The sequence below is a fragment of the Mirounga angustirostris genome, unplaced genomic scaffold (genome assembly GCF_029215605.1).
Source record: "Mirounga angustirostris isolate CCGP_5_RB_7025 unplaced genomic scaffold, mMirAng1.0.hap1 SCAF_5, whole genome shotgun sequence".
In the NCBI taxonomy this organism is placed as follows: Eukaryota; Metazoa; Chordata; class Mammalia; order Carnivora; family Phocidae; genus Mirounga; species Mirounga angustirostris.
The window spans coordinates 52872264-52884625 of record NW_026991713.1 but is presented as its reverse complement, the minus strand read 5'-3'; the positions used below and the strand labels follow the sequence as shown (position 1 = coordinate 52884625).

The 12362-nt window shown below is 39.5% G+C and overlaps 1 protein-coding gene across 9 annotated transcripts in view; it reads left to right on the top strand.

The window, feature by feature from the left end:
- Positions 1 to 1765: 1765 nt before the first annotated feature.
- Positions 1766 to 12362, top strand: part of MON2 (MON2 homolog, regulator of endosome-to-Golgi trafficking) — a 112165-nt gene continuing 101568 nt past the window's right edge. For 3 of the 9 annotated variants that reach the window (XR_008505959.1, XR_008505960.2, XM_064590969.1), the window contains exon 1: positions 1766 to 2285. Coding sequence is in view for 4 of the 9 variants with exons in the window: in XM_064590969.1 (XP_064447039.1) it covers positions 2175 to 2285 (111 nt within the window). In the remaining 5 variants the exon portion in view is untranslated. Of the gene's footprint in view, positions 2286 to 2403; positions 2620 to 12362 lie in introns of all 9 variants that reach the window. The other 6 variants (XM_054506948.2, XM_045873064.3, XM_045873062.3 and 3 more) reach the window with 3 other exon arrangements.

The window sequence follows — 12362 nt, the reverse complement described above, 5'->3', positions numbered from 1 at the left end:
ACTTTTAATTAATGAATTCCAATTGCATTCTCTCAACTATATATAACAGAGATATAAGGGACTCTAAGAATGATGATTTTGAATCAATCATGCCAAAATTACTACTAATAAAAAAATTAAATTTCAAAAGAAAAATTGGTCACATAGGGAAAGGCACTGGGTGGAAGCTTGATGGTATGAGTCAATTATTAGAGGATTTTTTTTTTTTTTGAGGTGGGTGGGGGGAAGGGATAATTGGCTGACAGGCATTAAGGAGGGCACTTGACATAATGAGCACTGGGTGTTATATGCAAATGATGAATCACTAAATTCTACCCCTGAAACTAATAATACAGTACATGTTAACTAAATTGAATTTAAATAATTAAAAAAAAGAGCATCATTTTTAAAAGCTCCCTACGACTTCAAGACTAATATCTGCCACATATTCTACCTAAGCTTTTTTTTTCCCCTCTAAATTCACAGCTCTTAATACATAAAGCTTATACTATAGGAGTGGTCAAACTTCCCAAAGATGTCACAAATGATCCAAACTACTGTTTGGCACAAATGATCCAAACTACTGTTCTGAGAGCTCATTAACATCACCTGCTACCTTCATCCATCTTTGCTTTACTTCTTGTCAGATGGAAAAAAAAATTTAGTTTACAAAGTACTTGTTGTGCAAGGTCTTATTTCACAGCCAAAACTTGTTGCCCACTGACAATCTCACAGTCCACTGTCCTCCATCCTGCAAAGATGTCATCAGCTCAGTTGTCTGGAGGTGTTCATTTCTTCATCTCCTACCTCTACCCTGGTTCAGGCTTTCCCTCTACCTTTCTCTGCTTCCTACTCAGTAGCTGCAAGATGTCTTGGGCAAAAGCATACTGACCTGGATCTTCGAGAACCACAGATGATTTTTCTGTTTACTTTCGCTTCATATATAATTGCCTCCTAATGAAGACTTTTATAGCGGTTTCTTATTTGAGCACCAAAACTGTTTTTATTAGGATATTCATTCATTCATTCAAATATTTACTGATCATCTGCAATGTGCCAAACACTGTTCTAAGTGCTGGAGATACATGAGGGAACAAAACAGAGCTTAAAAAAAAAAAAAAATCCCAATGCTTCTGAAACTCATTTTAGCTGGGAGATTTGCGGTAAAAGGGGCGGGGCAGATCGCGCAGCGCCTGGCAGGTAAAAGGAGGAATTCTGACTTTTACTTAGGGCGAAATGGAAAGACAGTGGAGGGTTTGGAACAAAGGAGGGTTTGGAACAAACAAAATTTTACAGATCAGGGAAATAAATGACTACACTGCAGTAAACACCCGTATACTTCGTACAACTCTGTGGAGGAACTGCAATTTAGGTACTTAGGAGGGAAAAAATTAACAGGAGGTAGGCATTGACTTGGGGCTATTAGCCCAGGGATTTGAGGGGGCAGAAATGAAGAGGGACAAGACAGATGAAGATTAAGCCAAAAGGAAGCAAATTGTTTACACCGAAATACAATTTATTTCAAACATACGGCAAGAGATAGGCCAAGAGATACGTGGCTCCGTTCAGACAGCAGTCACCCTAAAAGAAAAGCAAATTTAGGTTAGGCAAACAGTGGCCCAAGTAGAGCTGGGGACAGCGGCTCGTCCCGGAACCGGGCATGCCCCGAAGGTGACCACGCCCCCGGCCCCGCCCCGCCTGCGGCTCACCGCCCCAGTTGGCCACGGCGGGGGCGGTGGCCGCGGTGCCCGGAAGTGCGGCTGACGTGTCCCGGCCGCGCTCGGAATTGTGGGCGACTCGGCTAATGGCGTCGGCGAGTCTGGAGGGCTTGGGGAGCGAGCGCTGAAGCTTTTTGCCAGGTTGGCTGGTGACGAACTGTGTGGCCGGATCCCGCGGCCGCGGGACGGACCTGCCCACCTTGTGGGCTCCTCGGCCGGAGCCGGCGGAGCCTAGCAGGGCGGGGCGACTGCGGGGGGCGCCTCGGATAGGAGACGCGAGAGTTGCGAGAAGGCTGCGGGGGGCGCTCGGGTACGCTCCGGGTTCGCAGCCCAGGCCGGGCCGAGCCCCGCGGAGCCCAGGCGGCGGGCTGCGGAAGGGCCAGGGACGCCAGGAGGGAACTGCCTGTCGCCCCAAGGAGCTGACAGTGCTGGAGTTCGTTTGCGCCGCTCAGATACTGAATTGTAGTTTGGTGGATCATGTCCGGCACCAACAGCCCCGAGGCGGTGAAAAAGCTGCTGGAGAATATGCAGAGCGATTTACGGGCCCTGTCCCTGGAATGCAAAAAGAAATTCCCACCTGTCAAAGAGGTAAGCTTTGGGCAACGTCGGGAGAAGGTACGGTGAGCATGTCTGGTCCTATTAGACCCAGTCCTTCACTTCCAAACTCCTGTCCTATCTAATTTTCATTTGGCCCTCACCTTTCCAGATTTACGAGTCGGTGGGTTGTACCATAAGCGCGTTTTATCGTTTCCTTTGAAGACGACTGGGGCGCTTTGATTTTGTCTACTCCTGGTCCTCAGCATTTAGGAGTGAACTTCGCGGAATGAGCCGATTCAGCTAATTCAGCTGGATGTATCTTATCCTCGCCTCTTCTGGCCTTTTTCAAACTTGGAACTAGCCAAGCCAGAATTGAAAAACTTAGGTTTGTTGTTTTTAAAAACGATTATCCATCGTTGTGGTAAAATCTCTGCTCCTTACGTTTATAGTATGTATCACTCAGTGGCAAGTAGTTTTCCTTCTTGTCTTGTGTCATGCAGCTTAACTTTATGTCAATACTATGAAGTATTAGTAAATTATGCAGTCACCTAACTTACGACAGATATTGAGGACCCACAGTAATCATGTTAAGCCTTGTTATCAGCAATAATGTAATGGGACGTTTGAGTTTAGAATTAAATTCAATACACCTTGGAATACATCAATACATATTAACCTCTTCAAGCTTCAGCTTTCTTTCATATGTAAATAGGGCTAAAGGGTGGATTTATTAGATTATGACGGGAAGTTGTCAGAGCAAAAAGGGTATTAAAGAGGCTTCAGTTAATAATATATGTAAATTCTCCAAATATTTCCTAAGTTGAAATTTTTAATTTAGTCACTATTGACCTTTTCTCTTAAGATGTCATTTTATTTTTCTTAAGCTTTTAAAGATCGCATCTCATTTTCCTTTCTCATACCTGAAATAAGACATTTCAGTGATATTTTTGTAAAAGCAATTATTTTTATTCCTATTTAATGTAGTTTGGTGTACCAGCAATTTCATTTACTATTTAGGGTTCACCAAAAGTTCACTAAGGAATTTTGGAATGTTTTCATGTTAATTTAAATGTTTTGCCTTTATTATTATAGAGATCTTACAATTAAAACTTATCCAATAAAGTTTGGATTTTAGGCTTCCAAGGAACTTTAACTTTTCTGTAAGGGCTTTTGGTCTCATCAGTCTTCAACAAACTCCATCTAGTGTTTCTTTAATAAAGTAAGCAAATATTACCCAATAGTAGAAACCTGATGTGCCACCCTTGGAAAGAGGACTGTCATAATATGTTTTATTTCAAATACTCAATAGCTTGTGATACAGATTTTCATTATTTTCTCTATATCCTGTTGGAAGTTTTAATAAGTAATTCTAAAGAATTAAGCATTTTTAAAGAATTTTAAAGAAGCAGGCTGTTCCAATTTTAAGAGAAATGCTCGTTTATAAAATGTCAAGTCCATTTTTTAATTTTAACAATAATTTATAGAACTGACTGTTCCCAGCTCTTATAATTTATATAGAGACTGGGATTTCTTGATATTACACATAAAGGCCTTTGTGGACTTGCTTGAGAATTTAATTGCCATTTATTACTTTTTTTTCTTTTGGAAAATGCATTCAGAATTCCAAACAGGTAACTTAAAAGTTTCTTTTCTTTTTTTTTTTTTTTAAGGTTTTATTTATTTATTTGACAGAGAGAGGGAGAGAGATTGAGAGCACAAGCAGAGGGAGCCGCAGGCAGAGCAGGCAGAGGGAGAAGCAGGCTTCCCGTTGAGCAGGGAGCCCGATGCGGGACTCGATCCCAGGACCCTGGGATCATGACCTGAGCCGAAGGCAGACGCTTATCCGACTGAGCCTCCCAGGCGTCCCATAATTTACAAAGTTCTAGAACTCAATCCATCTTATCTAGGAACGTTCAATAAACCTCATTAGCTTTTTTACTTGAACATAGGCCAAAGAGATACTTAGTGATTGCACCTACTCTCTGAGGTAATGACAAAAATAATTCTTGGCGTGATGATCTCTGATACATAATTTCCTACATAATACCTACTCCACAAGAATTTGTTGAATGTAAGAACTTTGACTCCTTAACCAGTGGCACTTCTAATATACTTATGGGCCCACTTAGGAATTGGAAAATGACCATTACTGTGTCACAAGTTTAAAACAAGAATGAATAATTAGTCTAAGAATGATGATTCTTTAGGAGGACCCTTGATTTTCAAGAAACATTTTGGTTGAATTAAATTTTTCCTGGTAAATTAATAGCAGTGCCAAATTTTGGCTTTTGTTCTCTAAGGAACTGGTATGTTTTTGTTTTATTTATTTTGGGGATGGGGAGAGGATGGTTCTTGGTATACCTTAAGGCAGAGCCTTCCTCAGTGTAAGAACCTTTTCCATCTGTGTACTGGTTTGCTAGTTAACATTCTCCCAGTATCTTCACAGTTATTACTTGAAAAATACTTATTCTGAACTACTTACAAAGGTACTCAAGAACTCAAAGCAGTACAGTGCTTTGGAAGGGATATCTCCTTCCCCAGTACCTTTTAAACGAGGTAGAATGAAGTGATACCTTTTATATTTAGTCTTTATTTTAAGTTTCTAGTAATTTCTACTTTTTGATCATGGTGCTTACAGAAGAAAAGAGTATTGGTAAAGGATAGTGCCTTATTTATTGCTCTTTACTTCTTATCTTTGGATTTTCTGCATGGCTTTCTCCATCTTAATTATTTCCATTTATAAATCTTCCTTTGCATATTAAATTGTTTTTTTTTTTATTTTTTTTAAAGCAGTTGAGATTTTTTTTTTTTAAGATTTTATTAATTTATTTGACAGAGAGAGACACAGCGAGAGAAGGAACACAAGCAGGGGAAGTGGGAGAGGGAGAAGCGGGCTTCCCGCGGAGCAGGGAGCCCGATGCGGGGTTTGATCCCAGGACCCTGGGATCATGACCTGAGCCGAAGGCAGCCGCCCAACCGACTGAGCCACCCAGGCACCCCTTAAATTGTTTTAATAGTGGCTATAATTTCATTGTCATTTTATAATAAAAGTAGTAATTCAATAGTAACAGCAATACATTCCTTCTCCTTGTATTACTGCTTATTTTTACAGCAGTGTAACTTTTTAGCACAAGTGTGCTAGCTAATTTGTTCTGGAATATTTGTATGAAAAATGTTTTCTTTGCTTTAAAAATTACTTTAAAGCTTTGCAAAATCATTTCTGTATAATTGAAATTCAGTGCCTTCAGAGGCAGTAATCTCTGAAGCTTTATGTTTATGTATTTAATGAATAAAACATTTTGGTCATTTTCTGTTTGCAGGCATTACTCTGGAAACAAATGAGGGGGATCTAACTGAGATTGGAAGTAAGCTCAGAAAGAATTTGTAATTCTTGAATTGAGCCTTAATAGGATGAGTAGAAGCTAGCCAAGAAGAAGGGGAGGGGGTCATACCAGGCAGAGGAAATAGCATATGTTTATATTCCATGTCAAATAAATTTCATGCTGGAGGTTATTGGGAGCCATTAAAGTTTTTTAAGAGAGGGAATAATATTAATTCATATTTTGTAACATTTTCCTTTTTTTTTTTTTAAGATTTTATTTATTTGAGAGAGAGAGGGAGAGAGAGAGCACATGCAGGTGGAGTGGGAGAAGCACTGTCAGCAGGGAGCCTGACAGTGGGGCTTGATCCCAGGACCCCGGGACCATGACATGACTGAGCCACCCAGGCGCCCTTTATTAACATTTTCATAACAGTATTGGTGGGAAGAATTAGAGGGGACTGAGATTGAGGCAAAGAGAGCAAATTTAAAAAATGAGGATTGCCTGCATGAAGGTAGCAGTAGAGGAAGACAGGAGGTTGCTTGCATTGTGGTGGGCATGTGTGAAAGAGAGAGCATGGATTAAAAAGAGACTTAACAGGTAAAATTACCAGGGCATGGTGACCTTCTATATAACGTAGAGAGAGAAATCTATGATGCCTTCCAGGTTCTGGCTTGGGAAACTGGATAGATCACTAAGAGAAGGAATATAAGAGGAGGCGATGTTTTTGGGTAAAATGAATAGTCCTGAATATAATTAGTTTAAGATTTATGTGTGGAACTGACCAGTAGGAGTTTGAAAATGATGGTTTGGTTCTTAAGGGGGAGGTCTAGAATTTCAGATTTAGAAGTGTCAGTTTATACATGATAGTAGAAACCATAGGAGTAGATAAAATGAGTCTGAAAGAGTGTATAGAATGAGAATATCAGGACCAAAGAAGGAACTTTGGGAAACAACAGCAATAAAGGGAAAGAGGTAGCTGGCCAACTAAGATTAAGGATATGGGAGAGAAAGGGAATACTTGTAGAGCAAGGTCCCTGAGAAAGCTGGAGTTTCAAGGGCATAAGTGATTGAACTCATTTTTTTTTTTTTTTTAAAGATTTTTTTATTTATTTATTTGAGACAGAGCGAATGAGCGACAGAGAGCATGAGAGGGAGGAGGAGGGTCAGAGGGAGAAGCAGACTCCCTGCCGAGCAGGGAGCCCGATGCGGGACTCGATCCCGGGACTCCAGGATCATGACCTGAGCCGAAGGCAGTTGCTTAACCAACTGAGCCACCCAGGCTCTCCTGATTGAACTCATTTTAAACCTGAGAAGGAACATATTTTCCTCTGACAGAGGAAGGGAAAAAGAAAAAATGAATTTGAATGTGATAAATTTGAATGAGGGATATTGTGGAGAGATGGGAAGTTGTGGACAGTTTGGCCTGTGACCTCTATTCCTGGTAAGGTAGGAAACAAGCTTATTGCTAGGAGTAATTAGTGATGAAAGGAGTGATGGGTAGAAAGTTTGAGGGGAGCAGTGGATCACTTTGGAGAAGTGTAGGAGAAATTGACTTGGGACACTTAAGAGTCTTGGCAGGAAAAGTGGTTAAAATGATGATAGATGGTGAGATCTATGTTGTATTCCTAAAGAAGGAAATCCAACAAAACTTTGGAAGAAGATGGAAGGGTTAAGGTACTAGCAGCACCAATTTAATCAAAGAGCAGTAGAGTTGAGGACTGGGAGAGCTAGAAGGATAGGGATTGAGACAGTAAGGGGATAATGGATTTAAGATTGCCAAGTTAGGCTGCCCTAGAGGATGATGAAGTCCAGGGAATGGGTGGTAGAAGAGGAAGGGAATGAAGATCATTTGAGTTGAGGCGGTCAGAATTAGGGTTTTGAATGGATTTTTCTCTCTCCTTTTTAATGAAGTGGAATCAGTAAGGGTGTAAATAATAAAAAAGTGCAAATAGTCTTCCCATGCCATGTCCTTTGTTTCCTCTTGTGTATTTGGGTTTGATAAGAGTTAGTTAAGAGGGATTTTTGCCTTAAAAAGCAAAAGTTCTTATAATAGAGTTCCTCAGTGTCCAGTGTTTTTATGTGTTAGCTTGGTGAGAGAGATGCCTTTTACATATCATGACAGGATTCTTCCTTTGGGGACCGAGGACCAAGTCAGTTGGCTCTTCTGGTAGGGAGAAGATCTCATTTTCAGGACCTTTTGACAGGGAAGAATGAGGGCTGGATAATGTTTGCATGCTTAATCGGGAGCTGTTTGGCTTAGTATTTTATGATGTACTGTAGTTTTTTTTTCTGTTGATGTTGGACAGATTTACTCATGACAACCAATTGTGTTCTTTCTCTCATAAGCATAATAGAATAAGTTGATGTTTTTTATACTGAAATAAATTTTCATAATTTATTCAAGAAAACTTGCCAACCCCAGTCACATAAATGTGACAAGTATGGTAAGGAGTTAGAAATCATTTTGGTCAAGACTTACTTTCCTATATAATGCAGTTTTAGATAATTGTGTTAGGTGAGTGGCCTTTGGCCTTTGTTTCTTTTCTTTTTCTCTTTTCTCCTTTGACTCTGCTCTTTCTATGACTTTATTCCAGAAAAGTTACATTAGATTCCTAAGGTCTCATTAAATTCATTTTCTTCTGATGAATGGTTTAGATGTTAACTTCAAGAATAATAGAAGCAGGGCGCCTGGGTGGCTCAGATGGTTAAGCGTCTGCCTTCGGCTCAGGTCATGATCCCAGGGTCCTGGGATCGAGTCCCACATCGGGCTCCCGGCTCAGCGGGGAGCCTGCTTCTCCCTCTGACCCTCTCCCCTCTCATGCTGTTTCTCTCTCGCTTGCTCTCTAAAAAATAAATAAAATCTTTAAAAAAAAAAAAAAAAGAATAATAGAAGCAGGGGTGCCGGGGTGGCTCAGTCGTTAAGCGTCTGCCTTCGGCTCAGGTCATGATCCCAGGGTCCTGGGATCGAGCCCTACATCGGGCTCCCTGCTTGGCAGGAAGTCTGCTTCTCCCCCTCGCACTCCCCCTGTTTGTGTTCCCTCTCTTGCTGTGTCTCTCTCTGTCAAATAAATAAATAAAATCTTAAAAAAAAAATAATATAAGCAGAAACGTTTTCACTAGGACTTCTAGGAAAATTTTCTAGATTATTGCAGTATTCTAAGAGCATTTTACAGTGAGAGTTTTTTAAAAAGCTTTTGGTTAGTCTATAACATGTTTTATACATTTATGAAAGTACCATAACCAATGAAATTTATTGTTAAAGTATAAAACATTATTTTTGACTAGGTTTTTGATCATTGTATTTTTACTTTTCTGAAGAAAATGAGAGCAAAGGTCAGTGAAAATATTTTAGTCAAATGTATTGATTATCTTATCACTGTGCTTTGGTGAGACAGAAGAAACAAAAGACATTATTCTGACATATACACCAAAAAGGAAGACATACTTCAAAAATGGAATTATTTCCCTTTTTTCTTTTATATAAGTAAAGCTTATTTTCAGTCATGTACAAAACATTGGGTTTTGCTATCACTGCTGTAATTTAATAGGAATTTATTACTGTCTTAAGTGTAAAGCATGGTGGGAAATATAAAAATGAATGAGAGACTGCCTCTATCTTTATGAAGTTAACTCAGTGTTGAGTAAAATATTGTCTTTTCATTAGGCTAGGGACTTTGCATCCATTGATTCTATTAGAAGATGCTATTTTAATTTTACAGATGAGGAAATTACGGTTTTTTTTCTTGGTTCAGTAACTTGCATAAGTTAGTAAAGCTAGGAAGTGGAAGAACTGGGATGTGAATCCCTGTGCATCCATCTGCAACTTCTCCGCATAATATCATACTGCAAAATGCCTTTTAAACATACTTAACTTGTTCTTATCATTGTTCCCATTCCTCTGCCTTGCTTCATTATTTGTTACTATTTATCATTCTTTCCATGTTGCAGTTCTCTCATTTTGAAGTTTGTAGCACTCTACTTTCCTTTTTCTCCTGGCGCTTTCAGTATTCCTTCTCCTTTTATTTATTTATAAGTGTATCCTAAATTCTGTTTCCAGGCCTCTTCTCCGTGCTCCTCCCTTAGTGCTGGCATCTACTTACTCCTCCTGCTCCCCCTGCTGCTGGCCTTACCCAAATACTGATGACTCCGAAATCTACTGCGCAGACTCTGCTCTCTTTACTGAGCATAGACCTGTGTTTCCAGCTGTCTGTCGAACACATCTACCAGAATATCTTTACCACACTTGAAATAGGACTTCTTGTAATTGAACTTATTTATCTCAAAACTTGTCCTTTCCCCTCATTTCATTTGTTCTGTTGATGGCATTTATCACTGTTGCTTACCTTAGTCACGTTTGGCTATGTTCTCCCCCCTGCTCTCTTTATTCATTGTCAGCTGTTCCTTCCTGCTCTGTAATTTCCAACATACCTCTTCTTTTTTCTCTTTTCTCAGCTTATTATTTTAGTTCTAGGTTTCAAATGCCTGGCCTTTAATATACATTAATGGTAGAAAAGAGAAACCATTCTACATGTAACCACTAGCTTAATATATTTAAGCAGCTCAGAAACCCTCACTGGCTACTCTGTACTTAAAGGACCCCTTAGCATAGCATTTAAGACCTTCCTTGATTGTCCTAACCTTCCTTTCTAGCATCATCACTTTCAACTTTTCTTCGTATGCCTTTATACTTCAGCCAAGGTGTATTGCCTGCTATTTATTATCCAAATATATGCTACTGCCTCCCTCTTCCATGTTTCTGAGGTTCCTTTTGCTGGCCCAGAATCACCTTCTCCTATCTTTTTAAATTAAGATCCTACCTTCATTTAATCCCACTTTAAATGTTGCTCATCCATTTGTTGCATGAATAGATCAACTTTACAGGTAATTTTCTTTTTTCTTTTAAAGATTTATTTGAGAGAGAGAGAGAGTGTGCGCATGAAGGGGGGAAGGGCAGAGGGGGAGAGAGAGAGAGAGAGAGAGAGAGAGAGAGAAAGAATCTCCAGCAGACTTTGCACTGAGTATGGAGCCTGATGGAGATCTTGATCCCACGACCCTGACACACAACTCTGAGATCATGACCTGAGCTGAAAGCAAGAGTTGGATGTCCAACCGACTGTGCCACCCAGGTGCCCCCAGATAATTTTCTAATTTCTTTTATCATTCCCTTCATTCATTTGTTCATGAAATAGTTTTTGAGTACATGCTGTGTGCCATGTACTAATAGTTGCTAGAGCAAAAATTGTTAAAACTCCTGCCCAGGATTTCAAGCTAATATGTTTTCCTAACTTTCATTTCAACTTATTTTATAAGTTATTTCCTTGTAACTCTTATATTTTACTTTCTGTTATAGTTATTTTAGGTTTTTTTTTTTTTGTTGTTGTTGTTGTTTTGGTCTAAATAGCACCTTAAGGGTAAGTTTTACATCTTGTTTATCTTTCTGTCATCATAATGCAAAGCATTTGTGTATCTAGGAGGTATTAATTAGTTACTTGTTGGGAGATTAAATTTTTTTAAAAGGAAAGAAAAGGGATACCATATATATAGGCATACCACATATATATTTTAGCTATCCACATGTAATTTGCATTTCAGTCTTTCTTTTGATGTGTTAAAGTTTTTTTCTTTCCTAGACGCCAGAGGTTTTTTTGTTTTTGTTTTTGGTCAGAGGTTTTGGATAAGATGCCATGTAGGTATATATCTTTCAAAGTTTGGGATTATAGACTGATTGAATGTTACAAAAGAAAATCATATTGGTTTCCGTGTATTCATTGTTTTATGAGCATGTTGTCCTCTAGGGAGTGTTCTAGATCTCCCTATTCCCAAGTGTAGACTTGACTTTAGGTCTTTTGATTTTACCTGACATCTAAAATCGTAAGTCTTTAGGCAGCTTTATATCTCCCTGATGTCTTATGAGTACATTTTTTAATCCAAGTTGCTCTTAACATGAATTTCACATTACTTCATTAGCTCTTGTTTTATGCTTGTGAATAATTAATTTGGACCTTTGGTAAATTTGTTCTAATTTTGAGGTCTACTTTCATAGAGGTGAAAAACATGTTTTTTTGAAAAACAGAACATAGAAAAAAAACATAACATAGGAGCTTTGATGAAGGGAAACAGCATTCATTTTTTTTTAATTTGTCCCTAATTCAAGTAGTGGACATTTAATTCCCTTTCTAGCATCCATTTCCTCTTGCTTCCTTCAGTAGTAGGCTGCACTCTTCCTTCATTTCTAAACCTTTGGATTGAGGTGAATTAATCTATTCCTTCCTTCAGGGTACCATACCTTGATTAGTTTAATTTAGTTTAAACCCTTGCCACCCCCCACCATCCTCACCTTCATTTCGTCCCAAGTTACATAATGCCAGTGAGTGCTCCTGGGCAAGGACTTTCCTCTTTCTTTCTTTCTTTCTTTTAAAAGATTTTATTTATTTATTTGACAGAGAAAGAGAGAGTTCACAAGCAAGGGGAGAGGCAGAGGAAGAGGGAGAAGCAGGCTCCCGGCTGAGCAGGGAGCCCGATGCGGGCCTCCATCCCAGGACCCTGGGATCATGACCTGAGCCGAAGGCAGCCGCTTAACCAACTGAGCCACCCAGGCACCCCTCCTCTTTCTTTCTTAAAAGCTACTGAAAGAGACCTTTCTCTGATAGATGGTGTCATATAAATTGTGAGGTGTAGAATGGCTGCAACTATTTTTATTGCCAAGATTGGAAGCGGCCCAAGGATGCACCTACCATGGAACGGGACAGATCCAACAGAATGGCAGAGAAGTGGAACTGCAGCCCTGATGGCCTTGTGAATCTCT